The following is a 14445-nucleotide window of genomic DNA, read 5'->3' as shown; positions in this document are numbered from 1 at the left end:
GAAGAAATCAATACATCAACTCCGATTGTTTTGTGGCGACAAAACGGCTCGCTCATAGTGCCCCACACCATCCCCAAATCAAATAACGGGTGCAACCCCTCCACCTTGTGAGCCATACGACGCAAAAGCTCTGAATATACCTCCCGACAACCAAAAGACATACCCAGGAGACCTACTCAACGACCAAAGAACTTTGTTACCATACAGGAGGAAACCAACGAAAGCCACATCCCAACAGATCTTCATCCCCTATGAGATAACTCACCTGAATTGAACTGAAATTCAGAGCCAAGGAATTGAGATCATCCTCCAACCCTAGCCACCTAGGAGTGGTCACCCCCCCCAAAAAAAACAGCTAACGACATCACATACACAGTTGCCAGACCTATCCCCCATCCTACAGACCCTGACACAAGTGAGGACCAGCGAGCCAAGTGGTAGCTGCCACACCACACATATCGATAAACAACCCTCTCCAAACCAAGCACATGGGCCCTGCTCAAAGGGAAATAATGAGCTGAATACCAGACCTGAGAAAGAACCCGACAATTCACTACACGCCCCCACTGAAAAATCCTCAAGATTCTCTTGGACAGCATCCCCACTGCCGCCTCCACCGAGTGAGAGACCGCTGCCCAATTATGCTGCAACAGTTCCTCATAAGAACTAGGTGATGCCCAGCATATGAACAGACAACACCACCACCAGGCATGACCCCTCCAATGACTCCTGTCCAGCCCAACCCAGGTCATACCACCACTGGTGGCCCCACCTCAGGTGACACCATCACTGGGCGGCCCCACCACAGGTCACACCACCACTGGTGGAAACAACCACCAGTGATTGTTTCCGCAACAACCACTGCCGCATCCACCACCACACCTTGTTCATCCTCCATCTGCTCCACAGAGTCCTCACAATCGTGGGATCGCATCCGGGTGGCTTTCCTCCGCTGTTTCTGCTCAGGCACCATCACAGACAGAAGTGTCGGATCCTGAATGTGTCGTGGAGAGCGCACACCCTCCAAAGGAGAGGCACACCTCTATAGGTGTGCCTCAAGAGATGGCACACCTCTAGAGGCCCCACAGGTGGAGCAGACTAACCAGACACGCAATCCACAGAAGCAGGGGACACCCCGAGGGTAGCCTCCTCCACCACGACCGCAAGATGCATACTGTACTTCCACTTGCACATTAGGTTGGACACAGCCTTTCAGGTGCAACTGTAGCACACATACCTGCTGCCTGTAGACCTCCGGTAACGCAGTGTGTACCAGCACCCCCTCGCTCGCAAGTGGGACCCACACACATACACAGGCCCATCTTCTGGAAGGCTGGGAGGCAGAACAACACCCCTCAGCCAACACCCTTACTGGAGTGTCCTGGGCCTTGAGAGGCAGAAAATCACCCTCTCTGAAGATATTGACCAATCAGCTGCACCAACTGAGCATGCCACCACCAGGGGCCAGATTCACGAAAGTACTTACGCAAACACTTACGAAGCTGTACATCTTTTCTCAATCTTTGGCGGCTTTTTTTCCAATTATTAAACAGAGCTTCGATGCACCAGGAGGCTGTTTATAACAATAACAACAGTTGAATGGGAAGTTTTATGCTTGTAAACTGTTTAATAAATGTAACCAAAGCCGTCAAAGATTGAAGAAAGATGTACACGTTCGTAAGTGCTTTTGTGAATCTGGACCCAGGTGTCCCGGCAACCTAAATTGAAAACACATGTAGTTGGCCTGAATACATACAGTGTTGAGTAGATGGGACTCCACAGCTGGGAAAGCTGTGGAGTCTCCACTAACTCGTGGTCATACCCACTTTTGGGATGGGTTTCAGGAGTTAACCTCGAGGAAAAATCTGGAGCTGGAGCCCCTAAAGCAGTACGTTGTTGACTTCAATTTCGTTATGGCAGCTCCTGTGTAGGTGCTGGAACCATGCGTATTGGCGTTTGCCTTTCCATTGGACAATTTCAGCAATGTGGAGAGGGGGGACCGGATGCATGTGTAACAGCTTCTCCCCTATATAGACCTACCCTGGCTTTATGCCCTAGAGAGGAAGCTCCAGCCTCGACAACCAGAGAGCAAATCCATAGTCTCCCAAGACTGCAGAATGCCGAGTTGGGTACACCCCATCAGGGATATCGAAGACGGAACATTCCATTTCAGAGACATTGTCAAAATCCTGCAAGTTGCAGGTAAGTAGCCCCACAATAGCCTGCTGAGACATTGTTCCAATGTATCCTGAACACCTTCCCAAACTGCCCAAACAGCTGGGCCAACAGCCCATCTGGCATTCCAAACGAGGCTCCATGCATTGCCACGTTCGTTGTTTTCATATTTAGGTTGACCAATCCACACTAGAAAATGAAGGGACGACGACGTTTCTGTCCGTCTTGGACCATTCTCAAGTGAACTGTGCTTGGGGGAACCATTGTGAGAATGGTCCAGGACGGACCGAAAAGTCGTCGTCCCTTCATTTTCTAGTGTGTGGATTGGTCAACATACTTCAGCCACGTTATTGTGACTCGTCGCCTACATTTAGGTTGACCACCCATACTGTGCCCACTCCGTCAGGCATAGGTAATTAGTGTCCCTCACAACTGTCGATGAACGTCTAGAACACACCTTGCTATAGACATTTGACCACCACACGTAGGTTTCGAATGAGCTGGATGCCCATCACATCCACTAATTCGAGACGGACCACTTCCCTTAGCTCCATACCCACTGACATATGGTCCACCCACCAAGAAAACTCCAGCCATCAGTTTCACCGGAGGTAAGATGGCCCCATCCTCGAACAGTCACTCCCCGCACCAGCCGGGCCAAAAACAGGTCACGGAACAGCCACAGGACTCTCAGCTCCAAGCCTCTGCGCCAACTGGGAAGCAATATGTGAACACACCTGCCCCCTCTGGCAGCTGGCCGTTGAATCTCTGGAATTGGTGTGTTTGTGTGGTGGGGCCACCAGTGATGGTGTGACCTGTGGTGGGGCCCCAGTGGTGGTGTGACCTGTGGTGGGGCCACCAGTAGTGGTGTGACCTGTGGTGGGGCCACCAGTGATGGTGTGACCTGTGGTGGGGCCACCGGTAGTGGTGTGACCTGTGGTGGGGCCACCAGTGGTGGTGTGACCTGTGGTGGGGCCACCGGTAGTGGTGTGACCTGTGGTGGGCCACCAGTAGTGGTGTGACCTGTGGTGGGGCCACCGGTAGTGGTGTGACCTGTGGTGGGGCCACCAGTAGTGGTGTGACCTGTGGTGGTGCCACCAGTGGTGGTGTGACCTGTGGTGAGGCCCCCAGTGGTGGTGTGACCTGTGGTGGGGCCACCGGTAGTGGAGTGACCTGTGGTGGTGCCACCAGTGGTGGTGTGACCTGTGGTGAGGCCCCCAGTGGTTGTGTGACCTGTGGTGGGGCCCCCAGTGGTGGTGTGACCTGTGGTGGGGCCCCCAGTGGTGGTGTGACCTGTGGTGGGGCCACCAGTAGTGGTGTGACCTGTGGTGGGGCCACCAGTAGTGGTGTGACCTGTGGTGGGGCCACCGGTAGTGGTGTGACCTGTGGTGGGGCCACCAGTAGTGGTGTGACCTGTGGTGGGGCCACCAGTGGTGGTTCACCACCCAGGAGGAAGATGCCAATGAAGATTCGGTAATTTCCTGTGTGATATTGAGAGTTGTCGGGTGGTGAGCGCCGCACACCTGTAACTGAGAGTTGTCGGGTGGTGAGCGCCGCGCACCTGTAACTGAGAGTTGTCGGGTGGTGAGCGCCGCACACCTGTAACTGAGAGTTGTCGGGTGGTGAGCGCCGCGCACCTGTAACTGAGAGTTGTCGGGTGGTGAGCGCCGCACACCTGTAACTGAGAGTTGTCGGGTGGTGAGCGCCGCGCACCTGTAACTGAGAGTTGTCGGGTGGTGAGCGCCGCGCACCTGTAACTGAGAGTTGTCGGGTGGTGAGCGCCGCGCACCTGTAACTGAGAGTTGTCGGGTGGTGAGCGCCGCGCACCTGTAACTGAGAGTTGTCGGGTGGTGAGCGCCGCACACCTGTAACTGAGAGTTGTCGGGTGGTGAGCGCCGCGCACCTGTAACTGAGAGTTGTCGGGTGGTGAGCGCCGCACACCTGTAACTGAGAGTTGTACGGTGGTGAGCGCCGCACACCTGTAACTGAGAGTTGTCGGGTGGTGAGCGCCGCACACCTGTAACTGAGAGTTGTCGGGTGGTGAGCGCCGCACACCTGTAACTGAGAGTTGTCGGGTGGTGAGCGCCGCACACCTGTAACTGAGAGTTGTCGGGTGGTGAGCGCCGCACACCTGTAACTGAGAGTTGTCGGGTGGTGAGCGCCGCACACCTGTAACTGAGAGTTGTCGGGTGCTGAGCGCCGCACACCTGTAACTGAGAGTTGTCGGGTGCTGAGCGCCGCACACCTGTAACTGAGAGTTGTCGGGTGGTGAGCGCCGCACACCTGTAACTGAGAGTTGTCGGGTGCTGAGCGCCGCACACCTGTAACTGAGAGTTGTCGGGTGCTGAGCGCCGCACACCTGTAACTGAGAGTTGTCGGGTGCTGAGCGCCGCACACATGTAACTCATTTCAAATATATTAATAACAACTTCGAAAAGAAAAATAGTATGCTTATTGTGTACAGGAAATTGTATGAGAAAGATTCAAACCCGCACACTGAGCACTCTACTGCCATGTAGCAGTGACCTGACATGACCTGTGACCTGACATGACCAGTGACCTGGCATGACCAGTGACCTGGCATGACCAGTGACCTGACATGATCAGTGACCTGGCATGACCAGTGACCTGGCATGACCAGTGACCTGACATGATCAGTGACCTGGCATGACCAGTGACCTGGCATGACCAGTGACCTGGCATGACCAGTGACCTGGCATGACCAGTGACCTGGCATGACCAGTGACCTGGCATGACCAGTGACCTGGCATGACCAGTGACCTGACATGATCAGTGACCTGGCATGACCAGTGACCTGGCATGACCAGTGACCTGGCATGACCAGTGACCTGACATGATCAGTGACCTGGCATGACCAGTGACCTGGCATGACCAGTGACCTGGCATGACCAGTGACCTGGCATGACCAGTGACCTGACATGACCAGTGACCTGACATGACCTGTGACCTGACATGACCTGTGACCTGACATGACCAGTGACCTGACATGACCAGTGACCTGACATGATCAGTGACCTGACATGACCTGTGACCTGACATGACCTGTGACCTGACATGACCAGTGACCTGACATGATCAGTGACCTGACATGACCTGTGACCTGACATGATCAGTGACCTGACATGATCAGTGACCTGACATGACCAGTGACCTGACATGACCAGTGACCTGACATGCCCAGTGACCTGACATGCCCAGTGACCTGACATGACCAGTGACCTGACATGACCAGTGACCTGACATGACCAGTGACCTGACATGACCAGTGACCTGACATGACCAGTGACCTGACATGACCTGTGACCTGACATGACCTGTGACCTGACATGACCAGTGACCTGACATGACCAGTGACCTGACATGACCAGTGACCTGACATGATCAGTGACCTGACATGACCTGTGACCTGACATGACCAGTGACCTGACATGACCAGTGACCTGACATGACCAGTGACCTGACATGATCAGTGACCTGACATGACCAGTGACCTGGCATGACCAGTGACCTGGCATGACCAGTGACCTGACATGACCAGTGACCTGACATGACCTGTGACCTGACATGACCAGTGACCTGACATGATCAGTGACCTGACATGATCAGTGACCTGACATGATCAGTGACCTGACATGATCAGTGACCTGACATGACCAGTGACCTGACATGATCAGTGACCTGACATGACCAGTGACCTGACATGACCAGTGACCTGACATGATCAGTGACCTGACATGATCAGTGACCTGTCATGACCAGTGACCTGACATGACCAGTGACCTGACATGATCAGTGACCTGACATGACCAGTGACCTGGCATGACCAGTGACCTGACATGACCAGTGACCTGACATGACCAGTGACCTGGCATGACCAGTGACCTGACATGATCAGTGACCTGGCATGACCAGTGACCTGACATGATCAGTGACCTGACATGACCTGTGACCTGACATGGTCCTTGAAGCGTCAAGGTGTCACACGTGTCATGCAGCAGCTGTGTCATGATGCAGCTGTGTCATGCTGCAGCTGTGTCATGCTGCAGCTGTGTCATGCTGCAGCTGTGGCATGCTGCAGCTGTGTCATGCTGCAGCTGTATGGGCCTCATGCTCAACCCAGTTGCCTGGCGGCGCAAGTTGCCATGCTCCATCGGTGCCATGCTCCAGCGGTGCCATGCTCCAGCGGTGCCATGCTGCCTTACCTGATGCTGTAGGACCTGTAGAAGTGGACCGGGGAGTGGGTCATCCACCTCTTCATCCACATGACCCTGGCCTGGCTGCCACAGTCCCAGGTGTTGCCACTGAGCTTGGCAACCTGTCAACCACAACAATGGTTACTAACCGGCAACAAATATCTTTCCTTATATTTAAAAAAAATCTAGATGCAAACAAAAAAATTACTTACACACAAATGAACCAGACGACCGGAGGCCTATAATTAGGCCAGTCCCAGAGTTGAGGGGCATGAGATTAAGGACAATAATACGGTTATTAAATGATTCAGGGGAGCCATGATCACCACACACAAGGTATCTTAAGGGAATAGATAGGGCACACAACGACACACTACTTAGCATTGGAATTTAAACACGAAAGAAACTTGTTTAGAGAGCGTAGTTAACAATTGGAATGGGCTGTGAGCGACGCGTTGATCGTCACACTACCTCTCGTTATCACCGTTAATAACGAAGACTTCAAATGTGCAGCAGCGTGTAAGAGAAGGCATTAGCGTAGCCAGAGTGTTAACTGTCCAATAACCTCGCTCAACGAGTCAATTACAGCTCCAGAGAATTTCTGCAGTGTAGTGAATATCAGGCCGAGCTCTGTACCGTGCCGTGGTGACAGTGAATATTACTGGTGTCGACGCCTCAGTGTCACTATTCCTTTATTAGTCTGTAAATAGTGAGGGGCCGTCTTCATCCGTGTCTTCACACCTCGCATATTTAACTTGACAAATATTAGACTGAACACTTTAGTGATATATTGGTGATTTTTATTAATATATGAAACCATATATTAATAAAATTAAATTTTTATTAATATATGACACCAGGGTTTGTCCATATAGGATGTTCCGTACGTTGATGTTTGTCTGACACACCTCTCTCCCTCTCACACACTCACGCACCTCTCTCTCTCTCTCTCTCTCTCTCTCTCTCTCTCTCTCTCTCTCTCTCTCTCTCTCTCTCTCTCTCTCTCTCTCTCTCTCTCTCTCTCTCTCACACACACACACACACACACGTACCTCTCTCTCTCTCACACACACACACGCACCTCTCTCTCTCTCACACACACACACACGTACCTCTCTCTCTCTCACACACACTCACGCACCCCCCCCCTCTCTCTCTCTCTCTCTCTCTCTCTCTCTCTCTCTCTCTCTCTCTCTCTCTCTCTCTCTTTCACACTCACACACACACAAACGTACCTCTCTCTCTCTCTCTCTCTCTCACACACACACGCACCTCTCTCTCTCTCTCTCTCTCTCACACACACACACGCACCTTTCTCTCTCTCACACACACACACACACACACACACGCACCTCTCTCTCTCTCTCTCTCTCTCTCTCTCTCTCTCTCTCTCTCTCTCTCTCTCTCCCCTGCATATTGCTCATCATATGACTTTCATATCATGTTGGTTAAGTCGAAGTTGGCATAAAAATGTTGATTAACGTAAACTGAGTAAATCTGAGGACTTGACAGTGAAGATATAAGACACTCTACTAAGAACTGTTGGAACACATAAGGTAGAACACACAAGGTAGAACACACAGATGAACACGGATTGCAACTAATATATCTGTATATCTAACTGATCCACAGATAATAAAAGAGAATGTTTTCAGTGTCAGAGTAGTTAACAGATGGAATGTAATAGGCAGTGATGTGGTGGAGGCTTCACCACATCACTGCCTAATGCATCTACATACGGATCACCTGATGGAGGTCAATATCTGGATCACCATCATAGCCTCTCTCACCATCACGTCCACTACCTCACCATCATAGCCTCTCTCACCATCACATCCTCTACCTCACCATCACTAAGGCCTCCGTGGCCCTCATCTGCACAGCTCGCCTTTCATCTGGCGCCGTCCTCAAAGTCTAGCTTGTGACTGCCAGACGTATTCTGATTTGTTTTTCTAGTTTTACGTATTTTCACGCAGCATTTTTTAGGGTTATGTATATACATATGAATACAAAATGGATGCCATTTAAATGTTACGAACATACATTAATTAAAGGGCTTCCAGGTTAACGTTCGCAGAGATGAAAAGGCCAATTTGCATTGAAAAATTTACGTTGTTGTATAAAACATTTGTGTGCCTAGATACGTTTGATGTCTGAGTTCTGCCACTTCAGTTTAATAACAAAGTTGCGCCGAGCTGACTAAATAATTATGAAGCCGTGTGGAATGCTTAACTACTCACTACATTATTCCGTGTGTACTCGGCTGAGTGTATTACCGAGCCGTGTGCGCTCGGCCGTGTGCGTTATGCGTGGACTGTGAGGAAATAATCCAACGACTGTCGCCGTGGACAAATAGAGCAAATTATGTGGTAAATGACCGTCTCTCATGAGTGACCTGAAGCTGGAGAGTGAGGCACTAACCTGAAGCTTGGGGAAGAACGCCGGGAAGTCTGGCCGGAGAGCTGAGAGGTCGTTGTGCATGATGTTGAGCTCCCTGATGCCCCTGAGGGAGTGGAGCGTCCTGGTGGTGTTGACCAACTTGGCCACCACCTGCGGCGACCCGTACATCTCCAGCACCTGCAGGCCCTTCAGCGGGTCGAAGAGTGTGTCCGGGATGTGCACGGACAGCGAGTGGATGCGAGACATCTGCAGGACTCGCACGGACGTCAGTCCCGCCATGACGTCGGCCTCCAGCGTCAGTATCGGGTTCTGTGAGAGGTCCAGGGTCTCGAGGCTTGCTAGCCGGGAGAACACTCGACCCGTCAGGTTCGTCAACCGGTTGGCTTGTAGGTCGAGGGTCTTGAGGCTTGTTAGTTCGCAGAGCGCACACGGGGCGATGGCGGCGATGTGGTTGCGCTGAAGAAATAACTGCTCTAAGTTGGACTGGACTCTGAAGTCGCCCTCATGAAGTGCCGTTATGAGGTTCTCCTCGATGTAGACCGCACGGAGGGCGGGAGGAAGAGACAGGGGAATAGTTTTGAGCTTGTTGCCGTTGAGCCACAGACGAGCCAGGTACTCGTGGCGACCTAGCGCGTCCTCTTCCAGGACTTCCAGAGCGTTGTCGTCCAGGACTAAGAGACCAAGGTAAGGGTAAGAGTCCAGGTCGCCGCGATGAATCTCTCTGATGGAATTTTTAGCCAGGCGGAGGTCCCTGACGAACTGTGTGAGCGCCTGCGGCACCCGGCTGATGCCGATGTTGGAGACATCGATGTACTGCAGCCGAGAGCCGAAGAAGTCGAGTGTGGCGAGAGTAGCGAGGGGGTTGTTGGAGAGTATGAGGTGCGCCAGGCTGGTCAGGTGCTGGAACGCTGCCACCTCAACCCACACTATCTTATTGGCGTCAAGATTGACGTACTGAACCCGGTCTAGACCCTGAAACGTGTCTTGCGTCAGACTGACGAGAGCGTTGTCCCGCAGGTTGAGGTGCTGAAGCGTCGGCAAGTGAGTGAAAGGCTGGGTCAGGTTCGCTAGACGATTCGCCGACAAGTCCAGGTGTCGGAGCGATCTCAGACCGCGGAAAGAGTCAGGTCCGAGCACACCCAGACGGTTTTCCGACAAGTCGAGTCGGTCCAGCTCGGCCATGGCCGCGAAGGCATCATTGTAGAGTCTGGAGAGGTTGCACTGATTGAGCTGCAGCTCGCGGAGGCCAGGAAGGTGATGCAGCTGCGCAGCTCCCAGCTCCGGCACCAAGAAGCCGCGCAGCTCCACGCGCGTGAGACCAGCGGGCAGCGTCGGGGGTGCCCACTGTCCGTCACCCACACACGTGGCGTAGCCCGCCTGAGGGAACACCAGGTGACATTAGCCTTCATGGACACTATATTGTCACCACACAAGTATTGTCACCCCCATACGTACAGACACCCTATATGCATTGTCACCCCATAATTACAGTCACCTTACAAGTATTGTCACCCCATAATTACAGTCACCTTACAAGTATTGTCACCCCATAATTACAGTCACCTTACAAGTATTGTCACCTCATACGTACAGACACCCTACACGAATTGTCAACCCATTCGTACAGTCACCCTACATGTATTGTCACCCCCATATGTACAGTCACGCAACATGTACTGTCACCCCACACGTACTGTCACCCCACACGTACTGTCACCCAACACGTACTGTCACACCACACGTACTGTAACCTTACATGTACTGTCACCCCACACAGGAACTGTCACCCGACAGGAACTGTCACCCGACAGGAACTGTCACCCTACAGGTACTGTCACCCCATAGGTACTGTCACCCCACAGGTACTGTCACCCCACAGGTACTGTCACCCCCACACGTACTGTCACCCCCACACGTACTGTCACCCCCATATGTACTGTCACCCTCACACGTACTGTCACCCCCCACAAATACTGTCACCCCCACACGTACTGTCACCCCCACACGTACTGTCACCCCCACACGTACTGTCACCCCCACACGTACTGTCACCCCCACACTCACTCACACAGGTCGAGTAGGAACAGGGAACACGTGTGGGACCGCGCTCCTCGAATAAGTAGTCACATCTCTGGACATGACAGTGATACGGATGAAAATCAGTGCGTAGTGACAGTACAAAGTGTAGCACAACGCATAGACCCTAGCAATTTAGGGTCTGTGTAAGTTTTTTGCGAAGTGAACAACCACAATAGGAGTACGACATCTGCGCCACGAGGGAGGAAACTTGGAGCCTGGCAGCGGTGTGGTCAACAACAACTACCCTTTGATGCTTCATACTCACCTAGTGTGCTCTGGTGGTTGAGCTGGCCGGTAAGAGCCTCTAGTGTCACTTAACGGTGTACAGTGATTTTAGTATAACAAATAGTTTTGGATATTAGCTAAAGAATGTAAAGAATCTTGATGTATACGGTTCATGTAGGTACTAGTTTTTCACACTAATGTGTCACAAGACCACACCGCTAATCCCCCTAACCGCCCACCATACACCACCCGCCACAACACCTGTTGATTGACGGTTGAGAGGCGGGACCAAAGAGCCAGAGCTCAACCCCCGCAAACACAACTAGGTGAGTACAACTAGGTGAGTACACACACATCCTCATTTCATTTCCTCCCTCTCTCCCGCGCTCTCCCTCTCTCGGTCTCTCACTCTCCTCTCCCTCCCTCCTGGCACCGGCTGACCCCCTCCGTACCACCCCCTCTCACCATTCATGCAAACACCCTCCCTCCCAACCTCCCTCCAACAACCCCACCCCCCAAACACTCGCCCCCTGACTCCCTCTTCTTCTCACCCCCCCTCACACACTCTCCCTCACTCACTCACACACACTCACACACATACACACACCCATCACTGGGACACAGAAGAGTTAGAGGGGACATGATCACCACATACAAGATTCTCAGAGGAATTGATAGGGTAGATAAAGGCAGACTTTTTAACACAAGGGGCACACGCACTAGGGGACACAGGTGGAAATTGAGTGCCCAAATGAGCCATAGAGACGTTAGAAAGAATTTTTTCAGTGTCAGAGTAATAGACAAATGGAATGCATTAGGAAGTGATGTGGTGTAGGCTGACTCCATACACAGCTTCAAGTGCAGATATGATAGAGCCCAATAGGCTCAGGAACCTGTACACCAGTTGATTGACGGTTGAGAGGCGGGACCAAAGAGCCAGAGCTCACCCCCTGCAAGCACAATTAGGTAAGTACCATTAGGCAATTAGGGAAGTACAGTCACACACACACACACACACACACACACACACACACACACACACACACACACACACACACACACACACACACACACACACACACCCTTCCCTGCATGCACACAAAAAGTCAGGGTAGGTAATTTGTCACACATTTGTGAGAAGGGCATGGACACCTGACTTTCCCTTCACACTCCCACACTCTCCAAAACACTGGCCCCTCCTTCTCCCACTACACTTCCCTTTTCTCTCTCTCTCTCTCTCTGCTCCCTCTCTCTCTCTCTGCTCCCTCTCTCTCTCCCTTTGCTCTCCCTCTGTCTCTTCACCCCCCCCCCTGCCTAACTCTTATCAAAACATATCAGGGAAAGGGACAAGATGGCAGGAGGACGCAACAGGGGACACAGGGTATAGTCAGAGTGACCAAACGAAGGAAATGTTAGCCCAAGTTATGGAGGAATTCAGGAGGGAAATGCATGAAATGTGGAATACAATTAACAATCTGCAAAGTGACCTGACAACAGCAAGGGAGGAGATCAAATCCCTCACAGAGAAAAATAATGAGGCTTAGCATCAGATTATCATCCAAAGGGAAGGTGGGAATGTTGCACTGGAAGGAAATGCCTCTATTCCTTAAACATTTGTGGAAATACTGAGAAAGAGCTTAGAAGCAATGAACACAGTGTGTTCAATGTGCTCACAACAATGTGAGGGAGGTAGCCATGCAAGCAGCCACATTACAGGAAGCAGCATGGTGCACCAGTCAGCTGCTGGAAAGAAAAAAGATCAGTGGTAGTTTTAGGCATCAAGGAACAGGAAGGATCCAATAGGCAGGAATGGAATAGCAAGGACAGAGAGGCAGTACATGGGATACTGAAGGGGTTACAGATGGAAGGGGCTGAACAAAACATTGTGCAGGTTTTCAGGTTGGGTTGATACAACAAGGACAGAAACGGACTGGTAAAGGTGGTGTTTGCAAATAAGACCATGAAGGAGGAAGGGAAGAAAGGAAGAGTAATCTGCATTATGTGGAAGAATACAAAAAAGTATTAATCCAGAGGGACAGGACGAAGGAGGAGAGAGCCAGGACAGCAGAGACAAGGAGGAAGTGCAGGGAGAGAGGAGTAAACCCAGAAATCATAGCCCCCAACACAACATTCCCAGAGACAAGAGGGGAACCCACAACCAGCATCCCACCAACACCAGAGGGGAGGGTAACACCACCACCCCCCTCTGCATAGAAACCCTCCCTTCCCCTGACCCTACCCGTCACCACTGAAATGTTCACCCCCCCTCACAGCTTTCCGACCCTGTCACCCCTCCCCCATTCCCTCCATGTCCCCCTCCCCTCCCCCCTTTCCCTCCTGTCCCCCCTCCCACTTCATCCCATACCCTCCATATCCCTCCTTCCCCCTCACCCCGTATCCTCCATGTCCCCCCTACCTCCTTACCCCATACCCTACCTGCCCCTCTTCCCTTGAACCCCCACCCCCCACCCTGCAATCCTCTGAGACCCTGCAAACCACCTCCCAGTTCTTCACACCCAGGGAACAGCTTCCTCCACCAGCAGAACGCTCAGCAAGGAAATGAACAGAAGAAAGTGAGCTTCAAGGCAATGTACACTAACATAGATGGGATTACAAATAAAACAAGTGAACTCGGAGAATGGGCACTAGAAGAAAACCCAGACATAATAGTGAGGAAAGAGAGAGAAAGGAGAGGAGGAGGTGGTGTATCTTTGCTGATAAGAAAAGGTTGGAGTTTAGAAGAGGTGGTTAATCAGTGCTGTGAAGGTTTTAGTGTCTACATATCAGGCACCATAGCAACTGGAGGACAGAAAATTATAGTAGTAGTCATATATAACCCCCCACCAAACGACAGAAGACCCAGACAGGAATATGATAGAAACAACATGGCCACCATCAACATACTAGAGAGAGCAGCTTCTGAAGCTAGCAGGAACGGATCCAGACTACTAATCATGAGAGACTTCAACCATGGGAAGATAGATTGGGGGAACAGAGACCCACATGGAAGACCAGACACATGGAGAGCTAAGCTGCTGGACGTAGCAACAAGAAACTTTCTATGTCAGCACCATAAGGGACTGACAAGAATGAGAGGAGAGGATGAACCAGCTTTGCTTGATCTGATATTTACCCTAAATGAGTCGGATATAAGGGAAGTTAAGTTGGAAGCCCCCTTGGGAATGAGTGATCATAGTGTATTGAGCTTTGAGTACCTGGTTGAGCTAGGAATTTTCTATCCCAGAAAAGAACTGGGAAACAAATTGCTGGCGTACCGAAAGGGAAACTATGAGGAGATGAATAAATTCGTAGTGGATATACCATGGGACACAGAACTCAGAACTAAGTCCGT

At 51.6% G+C, this 14445-nt stretch overlaps 1 protein-coding gene across 1 annotated transcript in view; it reads right to left on the bottom strand.

The window, feature by feature from the left end:
- The window catches only part of LOC123770989 (uncharacterized), a 184639-nt gene that overhangs the window by 14121 nt on the left and 156073 nt on the right, over positions 1–14445 (bottom strand). The window contains exons 3-4 of the mRNA XM_045763163.2: positions 8811–10166; positions 6399–6511 (exon numbers count right to left, since the gene is read on the bottom strand). Coding sequence (XP_045619119.2) covers positions 6399–6511; positions 8811–10166 — 1469 coding nt within the window. The remainder of the gene's footprint in view (positions 1–6398; positions 6512–8810; positions 10167–14445) is intronic.

Source organism: Procambarus clarkii, chromosome 65 (genome assembly GCF_040958095.1).
Source record: "Procambarus clarkii isolate CNS0578487 chromosome 65, FALCON_Pclarkii_2.0, whole genome shotgun sequence".
Classification (NCBI taxonomy): domain Eukaryota; kingdom Metazoa; phylum Arthropoda; class Malacostraca; order Decapoda; family Cambaridae; genus Procambarus; species Procambarus clarkii.
This window is presented reverse-complemented; position numbering and strand designations above follow the sequence as displayed.